The 20,156-nt window shown below is 40.4% G+C and overlaps 1 protein-coding gene and 1 long non-coding RNA gene across 3 annotated transcripts in view; one reads left to right on the forward strand and one right to left on the reverse strand.

Annotated features, from left to right (window-relative positions):
- Pik3cg (phosphatidylinositol-4,5-bisphosphate 3-kinase catalytic subunit gamma) overlaps window positions 1–18,325 on the forward strand; it is a 33,426-nt gene extending 15,101 nt beyond the window's left edge. For both annotated transcript variants that reach the window (XM_078040239.1, XM_078040240.1), the window contains exons 9-11: window positions 938–1,049; window positions 2,554–2,711; window positions 14,273–18,325. In XM_078040239.1, the coding sequence (XP_077896365.1) occupies window positions 938–1,049; window positions 2,554–2,711; window positions 14,273–14,551 (549 nt within the window). In that variant the 3' untranslated portion in view covers window positions 14,552–18,325. The remainder of the gene's footprint in view (window positions 1–937; window positions 1,050–2,553; window positions 2,712–14,272) is intronic.
- Window positions 14,955–20,156, reverse strand: part of LOC120891886 (uncharacterized) — a 95,202-nt gene continuing 90,000 nt past the window's right edge. Inside the window, exon 4 of the long non-coding RNA XR_005736469.2 lies at window positions 14,955–15,040. This is a non-coding gene — a long non-coding RNA (uncharacterized LOC120891886). The remainder of the gene's footprint in view (window positions 15,041–20,156) is intronic.

Consider the following 20,156-nt stretch of genomic DNA (forward strand, 5'->3'; position numbering starts at 1 on the left):
GTTCCAGGTTTTCAAAGGATTTTTCAGTGTCTTGCATCCCCATATATTGGTGAATCCTTTACTGGTGAGGAGGTGGGGAGGTTTAAGGGCTTTTCCCTGATGACACAGCACATCTATGTAAAACAGAAGTGCTCAGTTCCCAACCCCATGATCATTATCTTTGGCTTTGATTCCCAGGCACATTTTGTATCTAATTTGGTTCTGTAAAATAATCTGTTAGCACTTTTTATGGCTATTTTTTGTTGTTGTTGTTCGGCATCGAGATTTAGTTACTCTGTATAAATTCTTTCCTACCTAGGAAATACCGCATGCCCAACGACATAATTTATAATTTACCACTGCACTCTAATATAAATGGTAAATTATGGATGGGGAAAATGTCAGTTCCACCATCTTCTGAAGTGCATATGCTGAATCCTTCACAAGCTGTGTGGTTGGGCTGTTTGGCTGTCATCTAAAGTTCTACCGCACAGGATTAGCACTTCTCATTTGCATGGTTAGCAGTCATTTGGGGAGGAAATATAATTAGCAGTACTTATTAATCTGTTATACATGTGGATTTGTGAACCCATGCATACTTGTAAATGGTCACAAGCAAAACATGTTCACTGATGGAGAAGAAATTACTATGGGTTCCACATTCTTGTGAGCAAGTGATGCATGCAGAGGAAGCAAACGCTTTGATTAAATTTCTGTTGCCCTTTGACTCATGTGTCCTCCTCGTGCTGTTGTGATGTATTGAATCTTCACCTAAAACATAAGCAGATCAATGTGAAAATTGGCGCTTGGTAGATATAATGCTAATGAAATCAGGCACAAGTAACTTGCTCTCTAAAAATGGTTCCCAGAACAGTGCCTTTCTGGAAATCATCTGTAATAGATTCATGCTGCTCTTTGTAGTTAGAAGACAATTAATATTCTGATGCATTTTAATTAGTTTCAGGCAGCAGTGGAGAGATTTGTTTATTCCTGTGCAGGCTACTGTGTGGCAACCTTTGTTCTTGGAATAGGCGACAGACACAATGACAATATTATGATCTCAGAAACAGGTGAGTTTATCTATTGCAGAATAACTTATTGTGGCAAAACACACATAACAAAATTCTCTATTCTAACCATTTAAGTGTGCAGTTCAGTGGACACTGAGCGCATTCACATCAATGTGCAAACATCACTGACGTCCATCTTCAGAATTTTTTCATCTTCCCCATCTGAAACGCTGTCCTTATTAAACACAGCCACCCCATTCCCCCACCCTCCCATCGCAGAGAAATTTTTGAAGGGAGTTCAAGGCCAGAGCACAGAGTGAGAAGTTATTATTGTGTAGGGACTCTAGTGCTGTGATCACTCTACAGAGACCACCCACCTTGAGGGCAGAGGACTGAGTAAAGGAGGAAGAGGCCGTTAGAGCTAGAAAAGTAGAGTAGGGCATATCTCAGGAACTAATGAAGGTAGGGGTGATCAACAGTATCAGCTATTTCAGAGAAACAGTAAAAGAGGGGGGAAAAATCTCAGAGATACCCTCAAATCTGAAATGTGCTAGGGGCAGTAACAGACACCTGTAATCCCAGCAACTCAGGAGACTGAGGCGGGAGAATCTCAAGCTCAAAGCCAGCCTCAGGCAAAAAAAAAAAAAAAACAAGGCGCTAAGCAACTCAGTGAGACCCTGTCTCTAAATAAAATACAAAATAGGACTGGCAATGTGGGTCAGTGGTTCAGTGCCCCTGAGTTCAATCTCCAGTATCAAAAACTTAAAAAATAAAAATAAAAAAGACTAGGAATATGGCTCAGTGGTTAAGCACCCCTGTGTTCAATCCCCAGTACTAAAAACGGAAAAAAAAGTGAAACATTCTGTCTGCCTAACTCACCCCACCTTGCCAGTTCACTGTCCAGTCTAACAGTGCCCAGTCGTGGCCACCACACCATGAGACTTTTCTACATGTGATTTGAACCAATTTCAGAGTAGAGCCTGAAAAAAGCATGAGAGGGGAACAAATTGCTTACTCCCTGTGAGGATCGGAATAAAACAAAATAGGCAATACATTTTTGGACTATAGAAATGATAAAGGACCAATGAGAAGAAGTGATGTGGAGAAGGTGTGGTGGTAAATATTGACCCAAAGAAGTTTCAAAATGAGTTATTTCTATTGTGGGGCTTGGAAGCACAAGTCAAGAGTACAACATCAGGCTATCCTGAGTTACATGAAGGGCTTAGGGGAGTTTTAAGTATAATGGTGACATATTAGCCAGAGAGTTTTGATTTCTAAGAATAATTTTGAGGTGATAATTTTTAACTTTTTAGTGCCATTTGTCATCTAAAGAACACCAGAAAGATATCAAGAACGAACATATTTGGTTCAAAGAACACTTTGTGGTTACTACTTTCACACACCTGCTAAGACCAAAAATACGACAGACTAGTAACACATGTCACAGATGCTTTCACCCAAGATAGCTCATTTTCAGGCCACTTAAAAATTATCTCAAGAAGTGAAGTGTTATTACAAGCATGTGTGCTGGTGTAATAATGTCAGATATTCTTTTTCTTTTCAGGAAACCTATTTCATATTGATTTTGGGCACATTCTTGGGAATTATAAAAGTTTCCTGGGCATTAATAAAGAGAGAGTGCCCTTTGTGCTCACCCCAGACTTCTTGTTTGTGATGGGAACTTCTGGAAAAAAGACAAGCCCACACTTCCAGAAATTTCAGGTATGTCACCCCCCTCTTTATTTCCTACTGAGAGTACCAACTAAGCAGGTGGTGTGTGCATCTGCTGCAGCTTTTACCTCCCAGCCCACTTGGAGGCTCATCTAGCCTCTGCCCCCATCCCCTTCCGGCATGACCAACCTACCTCCTCCCAGTTGCCTCTATTCATTCATTCCCCAAGTGTAAGACTGTGCTTCTCAGCCATCTTCCCACCTAAAACCAAACAGGAAGTAGAAACATTCCATAAGCAGCGGGACTGGCAAATACAGAGCTCAGGCTGATGCTGGTTCTGAAGAGGCCTTTAAGGAAGGGCACCTAGTGAGAAATTTAGCCATTGGATATTTATCTATTGAAGACACCGACAAAAGGATTAAAACTTTGCAAATACTTTTCAGGGCACTCAAACAATTGTGAGCTTCCATTTTTGCTACACATGTGTATTTATCACACTACTAGCACAGATTCTTGTTGTGCCACCATATGCATATGCGTGTCTTGCTTTTGTAAAAGGCAGTCTCTTCTCTCCTTGGAAATCTCAGCAGTATGACCACAGGTTCTACAAACAACTCTGGTTTGTCCTGCTTCCTTCATGAGCCTACCATCTCCCTGGGAGTGTTCAGATTCTACTTCCTTTCTCGTTCCTGCCTGGTCTGTACCCAGTTTTGAATATTTCAGATATCCAATGGAGAACATTTCGCACTTTGAAACTTAATAACTGTTCATGGACAACACAAAACAGAGACAGAGAGCCATTATTTGATGTGTCCATTTGCCTTTAAATGAACTCCCACCCACCCACTCACCTACTCACCTTCGCCTCCCCCATACCCGGCCACCACGGTAGTCTTAAGCTTGGTTTGATTTGCAGTGGACATCCCAGGGGCAAGTGCTTTTCCTGAGTCTCCTCTTAAGTCCACTGTGACCCTTGGGAGATGACATGGCTCTTGAACTTCCTTGGGACAGGTACTCAGATGTGTTGATTTGTAACCTGTGTGTTCTGGTTTGTTCTGGCTGGTTTTCCATCTGGTAATTACAAGACTCACCCTCCCGCAACTCCAGTGGTGTTGTCAGAGAAACTGAGATCTCTGTGGCCAGATGGTTTTAGGATTTTTACAGTGTGTTTTTCTGTATAAACTCAATTGAGTTTTAGACTGTTTCCAGGGACTTGACACATTTCAGTCCTGTTTTTTCTTTAAAGTTAAAAATCATATATTTTGACAACTTACTGGAAGAGATAATGGTTCAAAAAAAGAACCTGGAAGAATTTCACCATTTAAAGGAGGAAAAACACTCAGTTCTACTTTCCTGGAAGGCAGGTTCATCTGACGGGATTCAAGCAGCCATGGCAAACTGTGATTCAGAGATTCAGACAAATCCAGGAGCTTGACTTTATCCACTGGCTCTCCTTCTCTCTGGATGTACCGTCTCTTCCTTTTTTTCCAGTGACGTTCTCAAGGCTGACTGCCCATTTGTTCTGTTGCTATCGATGTCCCTGTCAGGCCCATGTCAACCTTAAGATCCCAGCAGCAACTCCCTTGACTTTTGTTTTGGCTGCTGTAATTATTTTTCAGTTCAAAACATTCTTTAATGAAAATATCTTTGTTATGAGGAGGCCAAGGAAAGATTTCCTGCCCCTACCAGCAATTTCCATCCAAAGTTATATTCATCTGCTCTGAGCTTTCTTATTTATTTATTTATTTATTTATTTATTGTACCAAGGGTTGAACCTAGGGACACAACCACTGAGCCACATTTCAAGCCCTTTTTTTTTAAGAGAGAGAGAGAGAGAGAGAGAGAGAGAGAGAGAGAGAGAGAGAGAGAGAATTTCAATATTTATTTTTAAGTTTTCGGCGGACAACATCTTCTTTTGTATGTGGTGCTGAGGATCGAACCCGGGCGGCACGCATGCCTGGCAAGCACGCCACCGCTTGAGCCACATCCTCAGCCCTTTCAAGCCCTTTTTAATTATGTTTTTATTTTGAAAAAGGTCTCAGTAAGTTGCTTAAGACCTCACTAAGTTGCTGAGGCTGGCTTTGAACCTGAAATCCTCCTGCCTCAGCCTCCTGAGCTGCTGGGATTGCAGGCATGTGCCACCATGCTTCAGCCTGCAGTGAGCTTTTGCCCAGTCTGTCCTCTTGGGAAGAGCTATTCTTCATCCTTTGTCACCAAAGCTTGTTTCTCAGGCTGTTAAAACTTCCTTCATTAAAGCAACACCCTAGTCAGAGGGCACCACCCTAAACACATCTTTGTGAATTCTGTTGTCCTTCATGTACCCAGGTTTTGAAGCACTTTTCTGCATTTTAAGTGCCTGTGAACGTGCCTACATTGAGCCTTAAACACAGGTAGAAAGCAGAGTGTAGCCTGGTGGGTAAAAGGACAGCTCTTGGAGCAAACTTGAGTCTGAATCCTAGCCCTGCTCCTTAATTGCCTGTGTATGATGAAAATTACTTTCCCTTTCAGAACCTTGCTTTCTTCTGCTGAAAGGGGAAGAAGAGCTGCCTCGTGTGGTTTTTCCAGGAATTATTTATTTGCTTGTTATCTTTTAATAAAGATAAAAGGGTTATTTAGCTCAGAGTTCTGAGGATTCCTACCCAAGTTCAGGCAGCCCCACGTCTGTGAGCATCAGGTGAGGGTGCTGGGTGGCAATGGCAAGGAGCACTTGCTGGAGCAGAATGCTCACATCTGCAGGCAGGAGGCAGAGGTAGGGGTTATTTAAATGAAATATGGAGCATGCTTAGCCTAGACCCTAGACAGTAGCAGAGACTCAGTAAGCCACTGCCAGCCTGGTTATATACATCACAGTAGGTTTTCAGACTTTGAAAACTTTTAAATTGAGAAACGGTTTTCAAAATGAGGTGACATGGAGAACATGACCAAATGGCATGTTCTGGTTAAAGAGCAGACGGAGTGCACCCCCACCTTCTGCTTTCCCTTCTACACTCCCCTTCTCTGCCATCATCCCTTCTTGTCCCACCATCTACCTCCCTCACAAGAAAAGGATGAACACCATCATATTAAATTACACACGCTCAGAATTTCCAAAATTTCCTCATTGACAAAGATGGGCAACCAAACCTTCGTTGTTCAACTCTACCCTTGGACAATTATTTTTTCTTTTTGTTTCCTTTTACATACTACTAATGCAGGGGTTTCTGTTTCTGAGTTGTATGTTTCCTTTTTAAATTGAAGTTCTTCAAGCTCAGGGACCATGTCTCTAAACTCTATCAACAGTGTCTCATAATCTCGTAGAATAAAACAGCCAGGTTTAGGGAAGTGTCATATCCAGTATTTTGAATTAAAGGTGTCTTCATTTCCAGCCGTTTGCCAAGTTTGACCCTATAAAGTTAATTAATTAAGACATGCTGCATATTTGATTAATCTGTTAAAAGGGTGGAGAGAAGTTGGCCTACTTTTTGTTAAGGGTGAGGTGAACTTTCGCCACAAAGAATTAAAAACATGCATTTGCTGGTGACCAGAGGAGGGAAGTAAGAGAACTGAAAGAGGAAGGCTGTGCTTTATCTCATCTTTCTTCTTTCCAGGGTAGCTAGTTTAGCCTGGGACTGTATTCGTAAGTTACTTCTTGAATAGGGGTGAGTTCAGGAACAAGATAGAATTAGAGAAAACCAAGGCCTACCGTGTGAACTTCAGGTTTTCTGTCAGTCTTTGGAGCAACGTCCTACACACAGGGTGTTAAACTGACATATAGTAGTGATGACAATTTTGATAAATAAATTCCATTTAGAAAAATCTCACCTTTACTGAAAATATTTTTTTAAAGGTAAACTGTGGTTAACCCCCTGATAATTTACTTTAGATCACTTTATTTTACATTTCAATCAATAGCTATAGAACATACGTAGCACATAAACACATTCAGATCAGTGGCAAATGAAATATGCATTCCCATTTATTTGTATTTATTCGATAAGTTTTTTCTAAGTTTAAAAGTAGTGAATGCTTCTTTATTAAAAACAAAAGACAGCAATGTATTCTAAAACATCAGTAAGCTATCAAAACCCTGGTGTCTCACCTTCTAAAGATAACACTGTCAACATTTCAATGTTTTTCCTTCATTTTATTAAGTAGTGTTTGGTCTTTTAAAAGGTTGTAGATAGGGCTGGGGTTGTGGCTCAGTGGTAGAGCACTCGCTTGGCATGTATGAGGCCCTGGGTTCAATCCCGGTACCACATAAAAATAAATAAATAAAGTAAAAAAATCCATTGACAACTAAAAAAAATATTTAAAAAAAAAAGACTGTAGATAATCAGAGTTTTCTCAAAAACTGAAGTTAAGAACTAGATAAATTAATCCCTCCCTTCAGACTTCCACATAATGGTAGTTTTGTCACCTTGAATAAAATCTGAATTTAGAAGTTTGGCCTGCAAGGCCCATGCCGAGGGGCCTACCTGCTGCAGCCTCATCCTGGGGTCAGCACCGCCACCTTCATCCGCTGCCTCCCCCTGCCCCTCATGTCAGTGAGTCTCTGCCTTCCACATCTTCCATTATCCCGAGCCGTCTCCCTGGTCAGGCTTTCTGTCCAGAAGGTCCTCACTGCTCTTAAGTCTCATTTAAATGACATTCTTCAGGGGAGCCTTCCAACCTAGGTCCCTTCCTGTTAGGCTTTGCCACAGCCCCTTCCTCATTTCCTGCACTATCACAGTGATTTGTGCCAATATGTTGCTTGACTCTCCCTTCCCAGACAGCAGGCTGTGTGCAGCAGGGCCACATGGGTCTTGTGTCCCTTATGTGGAGCCTGACATTCAGTGAGCACTCAGAAAGTATTTGCTGAGTGAAGGAGCAAAATGGGGAGGGGCAGTTCCTGCACAGGGAGGAGTGGGGTTCATTCTGGCATCTTCCTTCCCTACCATACGTTGTATTCTGAGTTTGTGAAATAGTTCCTCGGGCACAGATTGACTAGCTACCAGCATATGGAAGGTAATAAGTCATCACAATACAGGTAACAACACATCCACACATCAGATGAGGAACTAACCCTAATTATAAAACCCAGTGTTTTACTAAATAATACAAATATGGAAGTGCCATTTGATGTCTATTCACATTTGTGTGGAGATTTCCTTACTGAAATAAATATTACTTTTCCCCCCAAGCAGGACAGTAATCTATGCACAGAGAACAGGACATGGAGTACACACGTGTAGGAGGTGTCCTATATGGGACAGTTTTTCGGGAACATGAACAACTTGTTCTTTCAAAAATGATGATTTTAAAGATGTTCTCTGCACACAGTCAACCCTAAACAAATGTATGTAGATAAATCTGGTCATCAGGTGAAGTGAATAATATTTGTAGCCACAGTTGAGCAAAACAGGCAGTTTGAGGAATGTCCCTAAATGGCGCTTGCCCCTAGATGTCACTGTTAAGAAGCATTTCATGAAATAGTCTGGAGTCTATTTATTGTGTTATTTTAACCTAGGCTGACTATAGTTTCCTTGCCAGTTTGACCAGGCCTTGCCTGTTTCCAGTCCCAGAAGTCTTGTCACCATTCCAGGATGACAAGGATCCAGGCTCAGCTGTATGCCCAGTCCCTTTGCGGAGTCCTGACCTGGGAAGTTTTGATTTTTTTTTCAATTGTAGATGGACACAATACCTTTATTTTATTCATTTATTTGTTTGTTTGTTTGTTTGTTTATTGGATGAGGATCAAACCCAGTGTCTCACACATGCTAGGCAAGCGCTCTACCACCAAGCTACAACCACAGCCTCTGATGCAGGAAGTTTTTAAGAACCTTTACCCAACTGAAGTCTAACTCTGCTGTAGCCTATTCTACCCCTGGAGCCCAGGTTGGTCTGTTTGTGCCTCAGTTCCTCCACCAGAGGCCTAACCTACCTACCTCTAGGTCCAGGGCCCTGTCCCCTCCTAACCCCAGCCCCAGGGACCACAGAGACCTCACCACCTGAAACTGTTTTAAAAACTGCAGCCACTCACCATTACTTCCTTTCTCTTGTCTCCCCTTCCTTCGAGTGGGAGTCCTCGCACTTGTGTACAACTGTGACCTGTGACCTGCCAGTTGGCCTTTCTCAACCTCCTACTCCATCCTGTCGCAGTCACCAGGCCCTGTTCACCACATCCAAAATAGGAAACCGATTCTCATACTCTTACTAAAATACCTGCTCTATTTCAGGAGCTGTGCCAGGCACAAAGAAGGGTCAAGTATCGCCCTCAAAAAGGCACAATGTCTTTCCAGCTTAATTCCCTTCATATATAATTGTCCTCCAGTTCCTCCTGGTTTTTAAAGAGGTGAATCTTGCCCGAGACTGAACTTGACTACTGCATATCAAGCATCCATCCATCTCACCTACATAGCTCAGCTACAGTTTGGCAGACACTGCTGGGCGGAGGCACAGCCCCAGAATGCACTAAGACCAAGATGTACATTACTTTGTGCTAAGGAATACTTTGTGCTAACAGTGGTTTGCAGAGGGAGCAATTAATCCTGCACTGGAGGATAGAATTATTCAGAGAAGGAAGTGTTTTTATCGAGCCTTTGGGGCTGAATTCAATTTTATTTTGTCAGACTCATTCAGGGAAGAGAAGGAACTTTGAGACAGAACAAAACTAACATGAGCGAGTGCATAAAGTTAGAAAAGTACATACAATCGATATTTAGGGAGAAAAAGTACAATACCCCAGTATGAATGGAACATAGGTTTCTATGGAATGTGTAGTAGAACTTGAGTCAAGAAAGGAAATTTGGATCCACCTTAAAATAGTGCATAGGCTGGACTAGAGGGTAGAGAGCGGAGCAAAGCAACGATGTCATTTGGAGCTCAATTGATTAACCACAATTATTCTAATTAAGGTCTATTATAGGTCAAGTGGGAGATGACAAGTTCATCTGTCACATTACACAAAATGTGCTGAGCTGATTAAGGATTCACTCTTGAGATTTTTGCCCTGGTGCATTAGTTAGGTCTCATCAGTCCCAGTGAAGAGACTCTCCATACTTCACTCTCTGAGTTATGGATTGGAAGACACTTGCCTAGAAGGGTCCAGCAGCAGCTACATATAGGGGGTTGAATATGTTGGTGTGAAATTTCCACTAGATGCAGACTTGTGTGAGCGTGTCAGATTGTAAGGACTTTGTCTAGCTTATTGAGTTTGATCACTATTCTAGAAAAGATATGAATCCATATATGGTGATGTATAGGCTAAGGAACCAGCCTGCAGCATCCCCATTGCCTGCTACTTTGAAACACTAATCAAGAATTGTCTTTCACCTAGCATTAGCCTCTTAATTCTAGTTTCTTTTAGAGAATCGTTTTGTCACCATGAGAATATTTTGAGGACTTCATTTGCCATGTTACAGAGTATATGCTCCGTAGATGCCCTTGTAAAATTTCAATTGATTTTGGTTTCTAGAAAAGCAGAGCTTCTCCTAAACAAATAGGTATTTTAAAATCCTCTAAGCATTGGATAAAGAAATGAATTAGTTTTGGTTAGAGATTTATTTGGAGACAACCTATATAGCAAGTCTACAGAGTTTTCTGTGTGTGGTTTTAAATTAGTTTATTTCTCTGGCCATTGTGAATCATTTCCTTTGTTATTCATTTTCTTTCTCCATCCACCTCTCACTAATGTTGTTTTGACTTTTATGTATCCAAATAGTTCACCTTAAATCCTTTTTGCAGCAAGACTGGAAGATACACACACACACACACACACACACACACACACACACACACACACACACACTCTCCTTCCTATATAGACTATTCTGAATAGTGACTAAAGAAGAACAGCTTAATTGTAGTCTTTAGGCTTCTAATGAGTTTCTAGCTAAATATTTGAGATGACAGCATAGTCCTTTCCTTTGCAAACAGCTAGCCTGAGAATTATTTTCGAGTCTATGAAGATATGAATCCTAATACAAACCCAACAAGTACATGGCTAAGTGTTGGGCATCCTCTAGTTCGGGTTTACCAGAGAGTGATGCTTCCTGCATTATTAGGGCTATTAATCAGTGACCTTCTCTGGTTGGCCAAAATCACTCCTAAAGACATCGGCTAGCCAATTTTAATATAAATAAATAAATAAAGTCCTTTACTGTAAACTGAACTTTTTTTTCTCTCTCTCTTCTGTGTCCTTCCTTTGGCAGACAGAGGTAACATTACGATTTAAGAAAAGTCAGTGGGTGGGAACTTTTTGTTTTCATTGATGAATTTTTGTGAGCATCTCTCTCTCCCCTCAGCCTTAGAATCTTTCCCTGGAGTTTCTATTTTATGGTCCTAATATTACTTCTTTGTTTTTGTAAATATTTCACTTCCACTTTAATTCTGGATGAGAATGGGGAATTTGACTACAAGAACAATATTCCCTGTGACCCTGGACAGTCTGCTGCAGTCATAGCTCCCCAGTGGTTAAGAAACTAGGAGACGGTGTTTAGCAGTCCTTTGCTTCCTCTTTAGCAAACTGATAGGTGGGGCAGTTAGCAAATGGATTCAAAGTTTGGGCCCTGAAATGATAATAAATTCCTTTGGTTTCCAAAATTTACAGGGGTGGTAGCTTTGTGAAAACAATTTTGGTTACTTAGCTACTGTCATTAAGGCATTTAAATCAACAATGAAATTAAGAGCAGATGTACTACATAGGCTGGACCTCTTTATTAGCTACTAATGCCGTTAATGATAATTCACTCTCATTAACAAGTACATTAAACCAAATCCTCCAAATCAGATTCTTCCCTCACCTCTTCTTCTCCACTCAATAATACAGAGCCTCAAAATACAGTTGGAAGGAATGTTGGAGGTCAACGACAGGCAGCATTGGCAGAAGGGAAAATTCTGTTTCGACAGCCGGTAACTTCTGTGTTTTGGATTTTCCCCAGAGTTCCCAAGCCACATCCTCAGAGTCTCTCAAACCACAGGCCCCTGAGCCCAACCTGCATGATCTGGACAGATTCACAGATGCCCTGGTTGGGTGCAGAGGACAGAAATGAAACTTCTAGGGCTTGAGTGGGTGGAGCAGGTGCTCCACCAGGCCCCGGAGGCAAGAGGACCACCTGCAGTTGTAGCCAGGTGCCGTAGGCTTCTGTCCCCCCCACTTCAGTGGGCCAGTGAAGACAACTCTCCTCCCAGCACTCGGTGGAGGGGGGCCCATCTCACCCCCTATAGCTTTGCCATCTAAGAAGATGTTTTGGACAGAGAGAGGGTCTAGGTGGGAAAGTGACCTCCTTAGCATTGATAAATAATGCAAATCTGCAGAGTATTTAGTAGTGATGGCCAACCAGTCACCTAGCATTTAAATCCTACCACAACTATATGAAATGGATGCAGTTTGTTATTGTTATTATTGTTGTAAGAAAACTGAGGTCCAGAGAAGTTAAGTGAATTGCCTGATGACAGACAGCTTGTCAGTAAGAAAGCCAAGCTCTGAATTTATACAGCAAGATGTGACTCCGCTGTTAACCACTGCTCCACACAGTGTCTTAATTTAAGCAAAGGATAACTGAATCCGCACTGAATCTCTGAGTCTGCGCAGCCAGTCAGAACTTGTACATTGTGTCCAACAAGTAAGGAGCATGCAGTTAAACTTGGGGAGGAAGTTTTTCTTTCTCATAGAACAGACCCTTGTGTGTGAAAATCAGAACTAGCCAAAACATACCTGAGCCAAAAATACCAGTCACATAGACTGGGGATGTAGTTTAGCTTGAGGCCCTGGGTTGTCCATCCCCAACATCACAAACACAAAAACAAAAAATATATATATCATTTGTACAGTTGGGGAGGTCTTTAAGAGAAGCATCACAGTTCCTTTCCCTTAATGAATCTCTTTGGGTACTGTAGGAATCAGTATGTCAGTCACCACCTAACAATTATTTACTGAGCACCTATGGATTGGTGTGGTAATAACTTGGCCTTGGGTTAATTTCCCTCCATGATAATTTCTGATTAAAAAGAGATTGACCACACAGTGGGCTCACCCAGCACGAGATTTGCCTAGAGCCCCTAGTATGTAAAAGGAATAGGAAATAATTAAAAATCAAAATGCACTCTAATTCAGAATCGAAAGGCATCCCCACAAAGCCTGTGTGAGAATCTTGAAAGTTGGCAAATTAATGAGACTGTAGCCTGAGGTGAAGTCTGCACTTAGCCTCTGTAATTACAAAGAACCAAGACAGACCTCTTTGGGTCCTACAGATGAGCAAAAGGAAACGATTTCCGCACATCGGTGGAGTCATAAAGAATGCAAGAGCACTAATGCACTGGAGCCGTGGCCAGGGGGACAGCTGAGGCCTGGGCTGCAGCAGGAACCATCCAAATAGACTTTTGAGTCTCTTCAAGTCTCCTGCTTCACAGTAAGCAGAGAAGAGATGGTAGGAAAGGGAAAGAACGGACGTGTCCTGAGCTCTCACAATATGCTGCCCTCTGGCCTCAACGAAGTCTTGTTAAGTTGCCCAGGCTGTCCTCAAACTTGCGATCCTCCTGTCTTAGCATCCCAAGCTGGGATCACAGGCATGCGCCCAGGGTAATTAATCAAATATTATAGTTTGATAAGGTGTTTTAATATCTTCTATAGCAAACTTTGGTTTTCATTATTGTACTTTTCCAAAACATTCTCTTGGACCCTAACTATTCTGGATGAACTATATCTGAGTTTAAATACCGATAAAGATTTTTATTGAAATTTGATTATGTTTATAGACTAATCCAAGAATAAGTTACATCTTGATAATTAGCAATTTTATCTTTGAAGAACATCGCAGGTCACTCCGTGTATTTAAGTTTTATTTTATGTGACTCAGTAAAGTCTTACCTTTTTTTTTTTAATGTGTTCCACATGTTTTTTATATATGTGTCTATTCTAAGTCTCATGTTCTCATGTTATAAAATTAGGAACTTTGCATCTTTTCCTATGCTTTGGGATAATTTAATGACATAATTGTACCTGTTGCTCACTAGTAGGCATAACTCACCTACATCACCTCTCCAAAGCTTTTTTGGGACAGCATCAGCCATCGTATTTTTTAAAGCCCTCTCTCTCAATATTCAGAATTTGTATTAAAATTTCAAAGTTCACTCAACAATTTTGAGAATCAGGCAGTAAAAAGCTAACTCATCTACTTCCTTAGAATAGAACAAAGTGCAAAATAAGGATAAAACTAAATCTCAGACATCGTATTTCTTTCACTTCTTTGGATTTCATTAGCTCTTGGCAAACATGATTTTTGCTTACATAAACTTTATTGATTCCAGTATGGTGCTCAAAAATGACTCATTCCTCTTCAGAGACCATGAATATTTCTACCCTCAATTTCTTAGGAAGGAAATTGAATTTAAAAGATAGAATAACAAACAACAAATAACTGAATCAATTAGCTTTTCTTGAGCACACCCTGCCTCTATGCGTCCACACTGCAGTGTTGAAGAAATCATAAAAATAGCCGATGTTCTCGTCATGTTTTCCTTCTGGGGCAGAGAGCTGCCTTGTATATGATGGTTTCTTCTCATGATGATGCTACATAAATGCCAGTACAGCCCAGTGGTCTTTAGCCTACAGTTACTCTAACACCTGTAACAGCAGTTTCTTCTCCTTTATCCAGGATGTCTGTGTCAAGGCCTACCTAGCCCTTCGCCATCACACAAACCTGCTGATCATCCTGTTCTCCATGATGTTGATGACAGGAATGCCCCAGTTAACCAGCAAAGAAGATATCGAGTACATCCGGGATGCCCTGACAGTGGGGAAAAACGAGGAGGATGCTAAAAAGTACTTCCTTGATCAGATTGAAGTTTGCAGAGACAAAGGATGGACCGTGCAGTTTAATTGGTTCCTGCACCTTGTTCTTGGCATCAAGCAAGGAGAGAAACACTCAGCCTAATACTTTGGGCTGGAGTAAAAAACAACTCTGTGTTCTAAAGCTTTTAAATCGGCACATCAGAGTCATCAAGCTTGTATTTAAAATGCAACAGGACATGGTAAGAGCTGGCACTTAACAGAGCTCCTTTCCTAGCTGAACTCCTCACTGGAGAAAAGAAACGATGGGCAGCACCGACTGCTGAAGTTATATTCAGCGCTGGGCTTCTTTGCAGGTTTGTTTCTTCTCTTTCGTCTCAGTGATGCTGGAGGACATTTCGAGTTGAGACAGACTGATGATGTCCTTACGGGGGCCTGATATTTTGACTATCTTATTGAGTGCTTCTGGAAATTCTTTAGAATAGTTGATGACATCTGTTTTACTCTCAATTTTGGTTCTCCTCCTGTGCTTTAAGCTCTCCAGGAAAAAAGATGCAACTGTTGTAACCTTTGTCTCATTCCTCAAATGATGCTTCCAAACCTCCCCTTGGTGTTGGCAGATGTCAGTGGTGTGCTAAAAGCAAGGAAAGCATGTTAGTCTTTTCAGTATCTTTTGCAATCAGATTCTTTAACACTGTGCAGCTGAGATGCACAGAGGGGAAACCCTTAACTTTGCCAGCCTGCCTCCAGGGTAATGGATATCCAAAACAGAGATGAGACCTTTTATTATCCAATACAATTAGTGTGGCCTCCAGCACAGAAACCGGAAGTCACCAATAGGGCTCTGCTGGCCTGCACCTGCTCATTCCCTCTCTCCCTTCCTCCCTGACTCCCTTCTTCTTCAGGTGAGACCTTTCTGCAACCCTTTGTGAACCTGTGAGAACATCAAGGACATCTTTACCTTAGACCTCAAAACTTGGCTGAAAAAAGATTTGTATTCTAGGATTACTAGAATTATAAGTACTAGTTTATGAAGATGTTTAGTGGATTTTTTTAAAAGTATGTTATTAAGGGAGGAATTCTAGAAAATATGATTTTATTAATATGATAGTTTCCACATGCTTTAATTTAAATTTTTGGTCTTAATATATATATTTTTTAATTTTTAAATAGAAGAAGATATTTGTTATTTAAGGAGTTTGAAAGAACACTACTTGTCTTACCCATTTCTTGGTTTCATAGACTTTTAGACTTTGGTACATCCTGTATTTACTGAAAACAACTAAAATATCTTCCTTAAAAAAAATTTCATCTCTTAAGTTTCTTGCCAGTTTCATCTCTTAAGTTTTTTGATTAACCTCAGAGAGAGATCATTAAATATTATATTATTTATATAATATCTTTAATTACCTGTAGTTAATAAATTACATAAAAATAATTATGTTGATGGTGTCTACATTTAAGTATAATCAGATATAAATATATTTCTAATTTTTTTAATTTTCAAAATAGATACCCAATGGACTTTGATGTAGCCCATTAAAAAAAAAAAAAACCTCTCTTTTGTGTATTAAAAAGCCAAGGGATGCTCAACTCTGGCTGCAAATAAGAACCACCAGGGACACTTTTTAAAAATACCCTTGTCTTCCCTGGGCACAGTGGTACGAACCTGTAATCCCAGGGAGGCTCCCTATGGGAGGCTGAGGCAGGAGGATCACAAGTTCAAAGTCAGCCTTGGCAACTTAGCAAGGTCCTAAGCAACTTAGCAAGACCCTGTCTCAAAATAAAAAATTAAAGAGTTGGAGATGTGACTCCATGATTAAATGCCCTGGGTTCAGTTCCAAGTACCAAAAACAAAACAAAACAAACTCTTGCCTGTGTCCCACTCTCAGGTTAAAATCTAATTAGCATTAGATGAGACCCAGACATCAGTATTTTTCTAAGTACTCCAAGGTGAATCTAATCCTCAGCCAGAGTAAGAAGGCCTGCATGACCTTTGGGGATATGGGTAGCTCATTGTCCACTGAGCTTTCTCCTTGCTCCTAGGTATCTACAAAGAACTCTTCTTCTTTGTCAAATCATCCTTTGTGTATACTTGCATGTGTGTGTAGTAAGGGTTACTGAGGATTGAACCCAGGAACACTCTACTACTGAGCTACAATCAGTCCCATTTAAAAAAAATTTTTTTTTTTTTTAAATTTTGAGACGAGGTCTCACTAAGTTGCCAACACTGGCCTGGAATCTCCTGCCTCAGCCTCTGCAGTCTCTGGGCCTACAGGTATGCACTACCACGCCCAGCACAACTCATCCTTTCAAAATCACACTCTAACCCCCTGTACAGAGAACCATGTGCTGTACTGAATTTAATTTCTCTTCATAAATGGAAGCTAAACATCTCATGGCATCTCTAGACCACAATCCCCCACCATCCTTTTGGAGAAGAACCAGAAAAAAGGTTCTTCCTGATTTAAAACAGGCAGCTTTGACTGTGTTTCTAAAGAACAGCCATGTTCAGGCCTTGTACAAATGCTGCTTTTCATTTCAATTGCTGAAATAATCACCTTGATGATAAAGGAGAGAGGAATGGATTTATATTTAGCCTATTGGCACATATGCATACATACTTGCTCTTCAAATGAACCAATTATTTCATGAAGCTGATATACAGGTATGTGCGTGCATGGCGCACCTGTATATACATTGAGCTTTATTCTTTCATATTCCAATGAGAGCTTAATTCAACTCTACCAGCTTGCAGATAAACAAAAATCATCTTTGTATGTTTCCTTCCTTTACTGTTTCCAGGGAATTGCATGACTAAGAATTTCTACACCTTTGAAAAGTTTCTAGAACTGGAGTCATCCTGCTACTGGGGCACTATCCACAACTCTCTGTTCAGTGCCAAATTAAAAGCCAGATCACAAGTAAAATGAATTCAGGCCAAAGCAACTTTTGTGTGTGTGTGTCTAAGATTGGCAAGGTCATTTGCAAAGCCCAGTGTAAATGAAAACATGGGGCCCATTGTTTAAAAATGATTAAGAAACTGGAGATGGCAACAGCAGCACATCAAACCAAGTGCCCTTCTGAGTGTGAGGAACTGGGCATCTAGGTCACACACAACTGAATAATGCCTTTGGGGTGTATCTGAATAATGGCCCAGTTTTGCACACCTAGGCCATGTCTGCATGAGTACAGAAAAAATGCCCAGATCAGAATATTGCTTCTGTTGGAATTGAAATACCTCATCTTTCTTGATGTACACTAGGACCTAAAACATTGCTCTTGTAATAGAACTATGGTCACAGAAAATAAAGAAAAGCAAAGTAGATGTTTTAGACACAGCCCATAGGACTGCATTGACTACTCTTACCTTTGGAGAAAGTAGGAGGAAGACATTATAGATAACTAGAGAATACTCTTGACTTCCAAAAAAATTAACTATAGTAATTATATGTATATAACTATTTTTTAAGCAATTTTTTTTTGTTTTGGTACTGGGAATTTAACCCAGGGACATTTTGCCACTGAGATACATTTTCAGCCTTTTCAATTTTTTATTTTGAGACAGGGTCTCACTTAGTTGCTTAGGGCCTTGCTAAATTGCTGAGTCTGGCCTCAAACTTACACTCCTCCTGTCTCAGCCTCCTGAGCCTCTGGGATTATAGGTGTGTGCCACTGTGCCCAGCTTAAATAATATATATATATTTTAGAAAAGTTTAAATGCGGAAATTTTGTACAATAGTTTGGAAGTGTTTGCTATTAATGGAAATTAATTAGTTTGTTAAATAAGTTCAAAAAACTTAGTTTCTGTAGCCATTTCTTATCTTTGGTATGCTGGGCTCTGCTTTCCCTGATTATGTAATAAATTGGCAATTACATTTAACACTATGAAGAAAATAAAAAAGTTGGGATTTCTTAAGGGTTCTGTTGGCTTATTTTCAGTTTCATCCAGCTCAATAATTCTGATAAATACATTTGATTTTAGAGAAGGCTTATCTGCATTTTCTCAAAGACTCATTTTAGGACAGGTGCCAGGGAAACCATAAACACATATCTTGGCTAAAGTGCCCACTCAGAAAGCTGAGACCATCTCTTCTGTACAGTCTAGGTAACCTCACTTGCAAATAGTGTAATTACAATATTGATTTATTTTTTAAAGTATTTTTTAGTTGTAGATGGACATAATGCCTTTTTTATTATTATTTTTATGTAGTGCTAAGGATTAAACCCAGTGCCTCACACACGCCAGGCAAGCGCTCTACCACTGAGCCACAACCCTAGCCCCTACAAATGTTAATTTAAATAAAAGAGAATTCGATATATTCTATATCTTTTCATATCAAAAAGACCAGATATTCCTGAAACTAAAATTCTTTCTTTTAAGAAACCATAATTGATTGCCCACTATCTTCTAGACACTGTACAAAGTACTGGGAATTAGAATATGGAACAAGACTGACCCAGTCCTGTCCTTCCATGTTTATAAGTGCAGGTGATAGCAGACACTTTGTAATAGGTAGGTGTTGGTTATAGGGTTACCTGTGCCCCTCAGAAAGATACATTGAAGTCCAATATCTGTGAATGTATTCTTACCTGGAAATAGGTCCTGGAAATAGTTAAGTTGACATCTTTAGTGTGGGCCCTAATCCAATGTGACTGGTATCCTTATAACCAGAGAAGTGACATACAGATAAGCACCACGTGGTGAAGGTAGAGATTGCACTGATGCATTTTCCAGCCAAAGAACACCTGGAGGCACTAGTAACTGGAGGAGGCAAGGAAGGATCTTCCCTCAAAAGTCTCCAAAGAAAGGGCTGGGGTTGAGGCTCAGGGTTAGAGCGCTTGCCTAGCACATGTGAGGCATTGGTTTGATTCTCAGCACCATATATAAACAAATAAATAAGTAAAGGTCCATCAATAACTAATAAAAATATTTTTTAAAAAGTTCCAAAGAAGTTTTGATTTTAGACTTATAGCTTCCAGAACTGTGAAAGATGTCTTATTTTTTAAGACATCCACTTGGTGATTCTTTGTTACAGCATGTCTGGGGAACTAATACAATAACTAAAAGTTTTGTGGTAGTTTTCCTTTTTGGGGGGAGGGAGGGTGAGGAGAGAGATCAGAGTTTAAATATTAACTCATGTTAGATATTAGCCCAAAAGCTCATGTGTGGGACAATGCAAAAAAGTTTAGAGGTAAAATGGTTGGGTTATGAGAGTTTTAACCTAATCGGTGTATTAATCCTGATTGGGATTAACTGGGTGGTAACTGTAGGAAGGCAGGTGTGACTGGAGGAGGTGGATCCCTGGGGGTGTGACGTTAGGGCATGTATCTTTCCTCGTTCAGTGTAACTCTCCCTCTGCTTCCTGTTGCCTATGTATGGAGTCATTTCCTCCTGCATGCCCTTCTGCCTTATCTCAGGTTCTGAGCAATGAGCAATCGAGTCAGCATCCATGGACTGAGATGCCTGACACCATGAGCAACAAATAAACTCCTCCTTCTCTAAAATTGTTCCTGTCAGGTCTTTTGGTCACAGCAACAAAAACAGAGTTTATATAAGTAAACCTGTTTGATATTTTCTGCTGTTATTAAAAATATTTAATTCCATGAAAAATATGTGATAATATATTCTTTTTTATAAAGAGAGAGAGAGAATTTTTAAATATTTACTTTTCAGTTTTCGGTGGACACAACATCTTTATTTTATTTTTTTGTGGTTCTGAGGATCAAACTCAGCATCCCGTGCAGGA

The sequence above is a fragment of the Ictidomys tridecemlineatus genome, chromosome 2 (assembly GCF_052094955.1).
Source record: "Ictidomys tridecemlineatus isolate mIctTri1 chromosome 2, mIctTri1.hap1, whole genome shotgun sequence".
Taxonomy (NCBI): Eukaryota; Metazoa; Chordata; class Mammalia; order Rodentia; family Sciuridae; genus Ictidomys; species Ictidomys tridecemlineatus.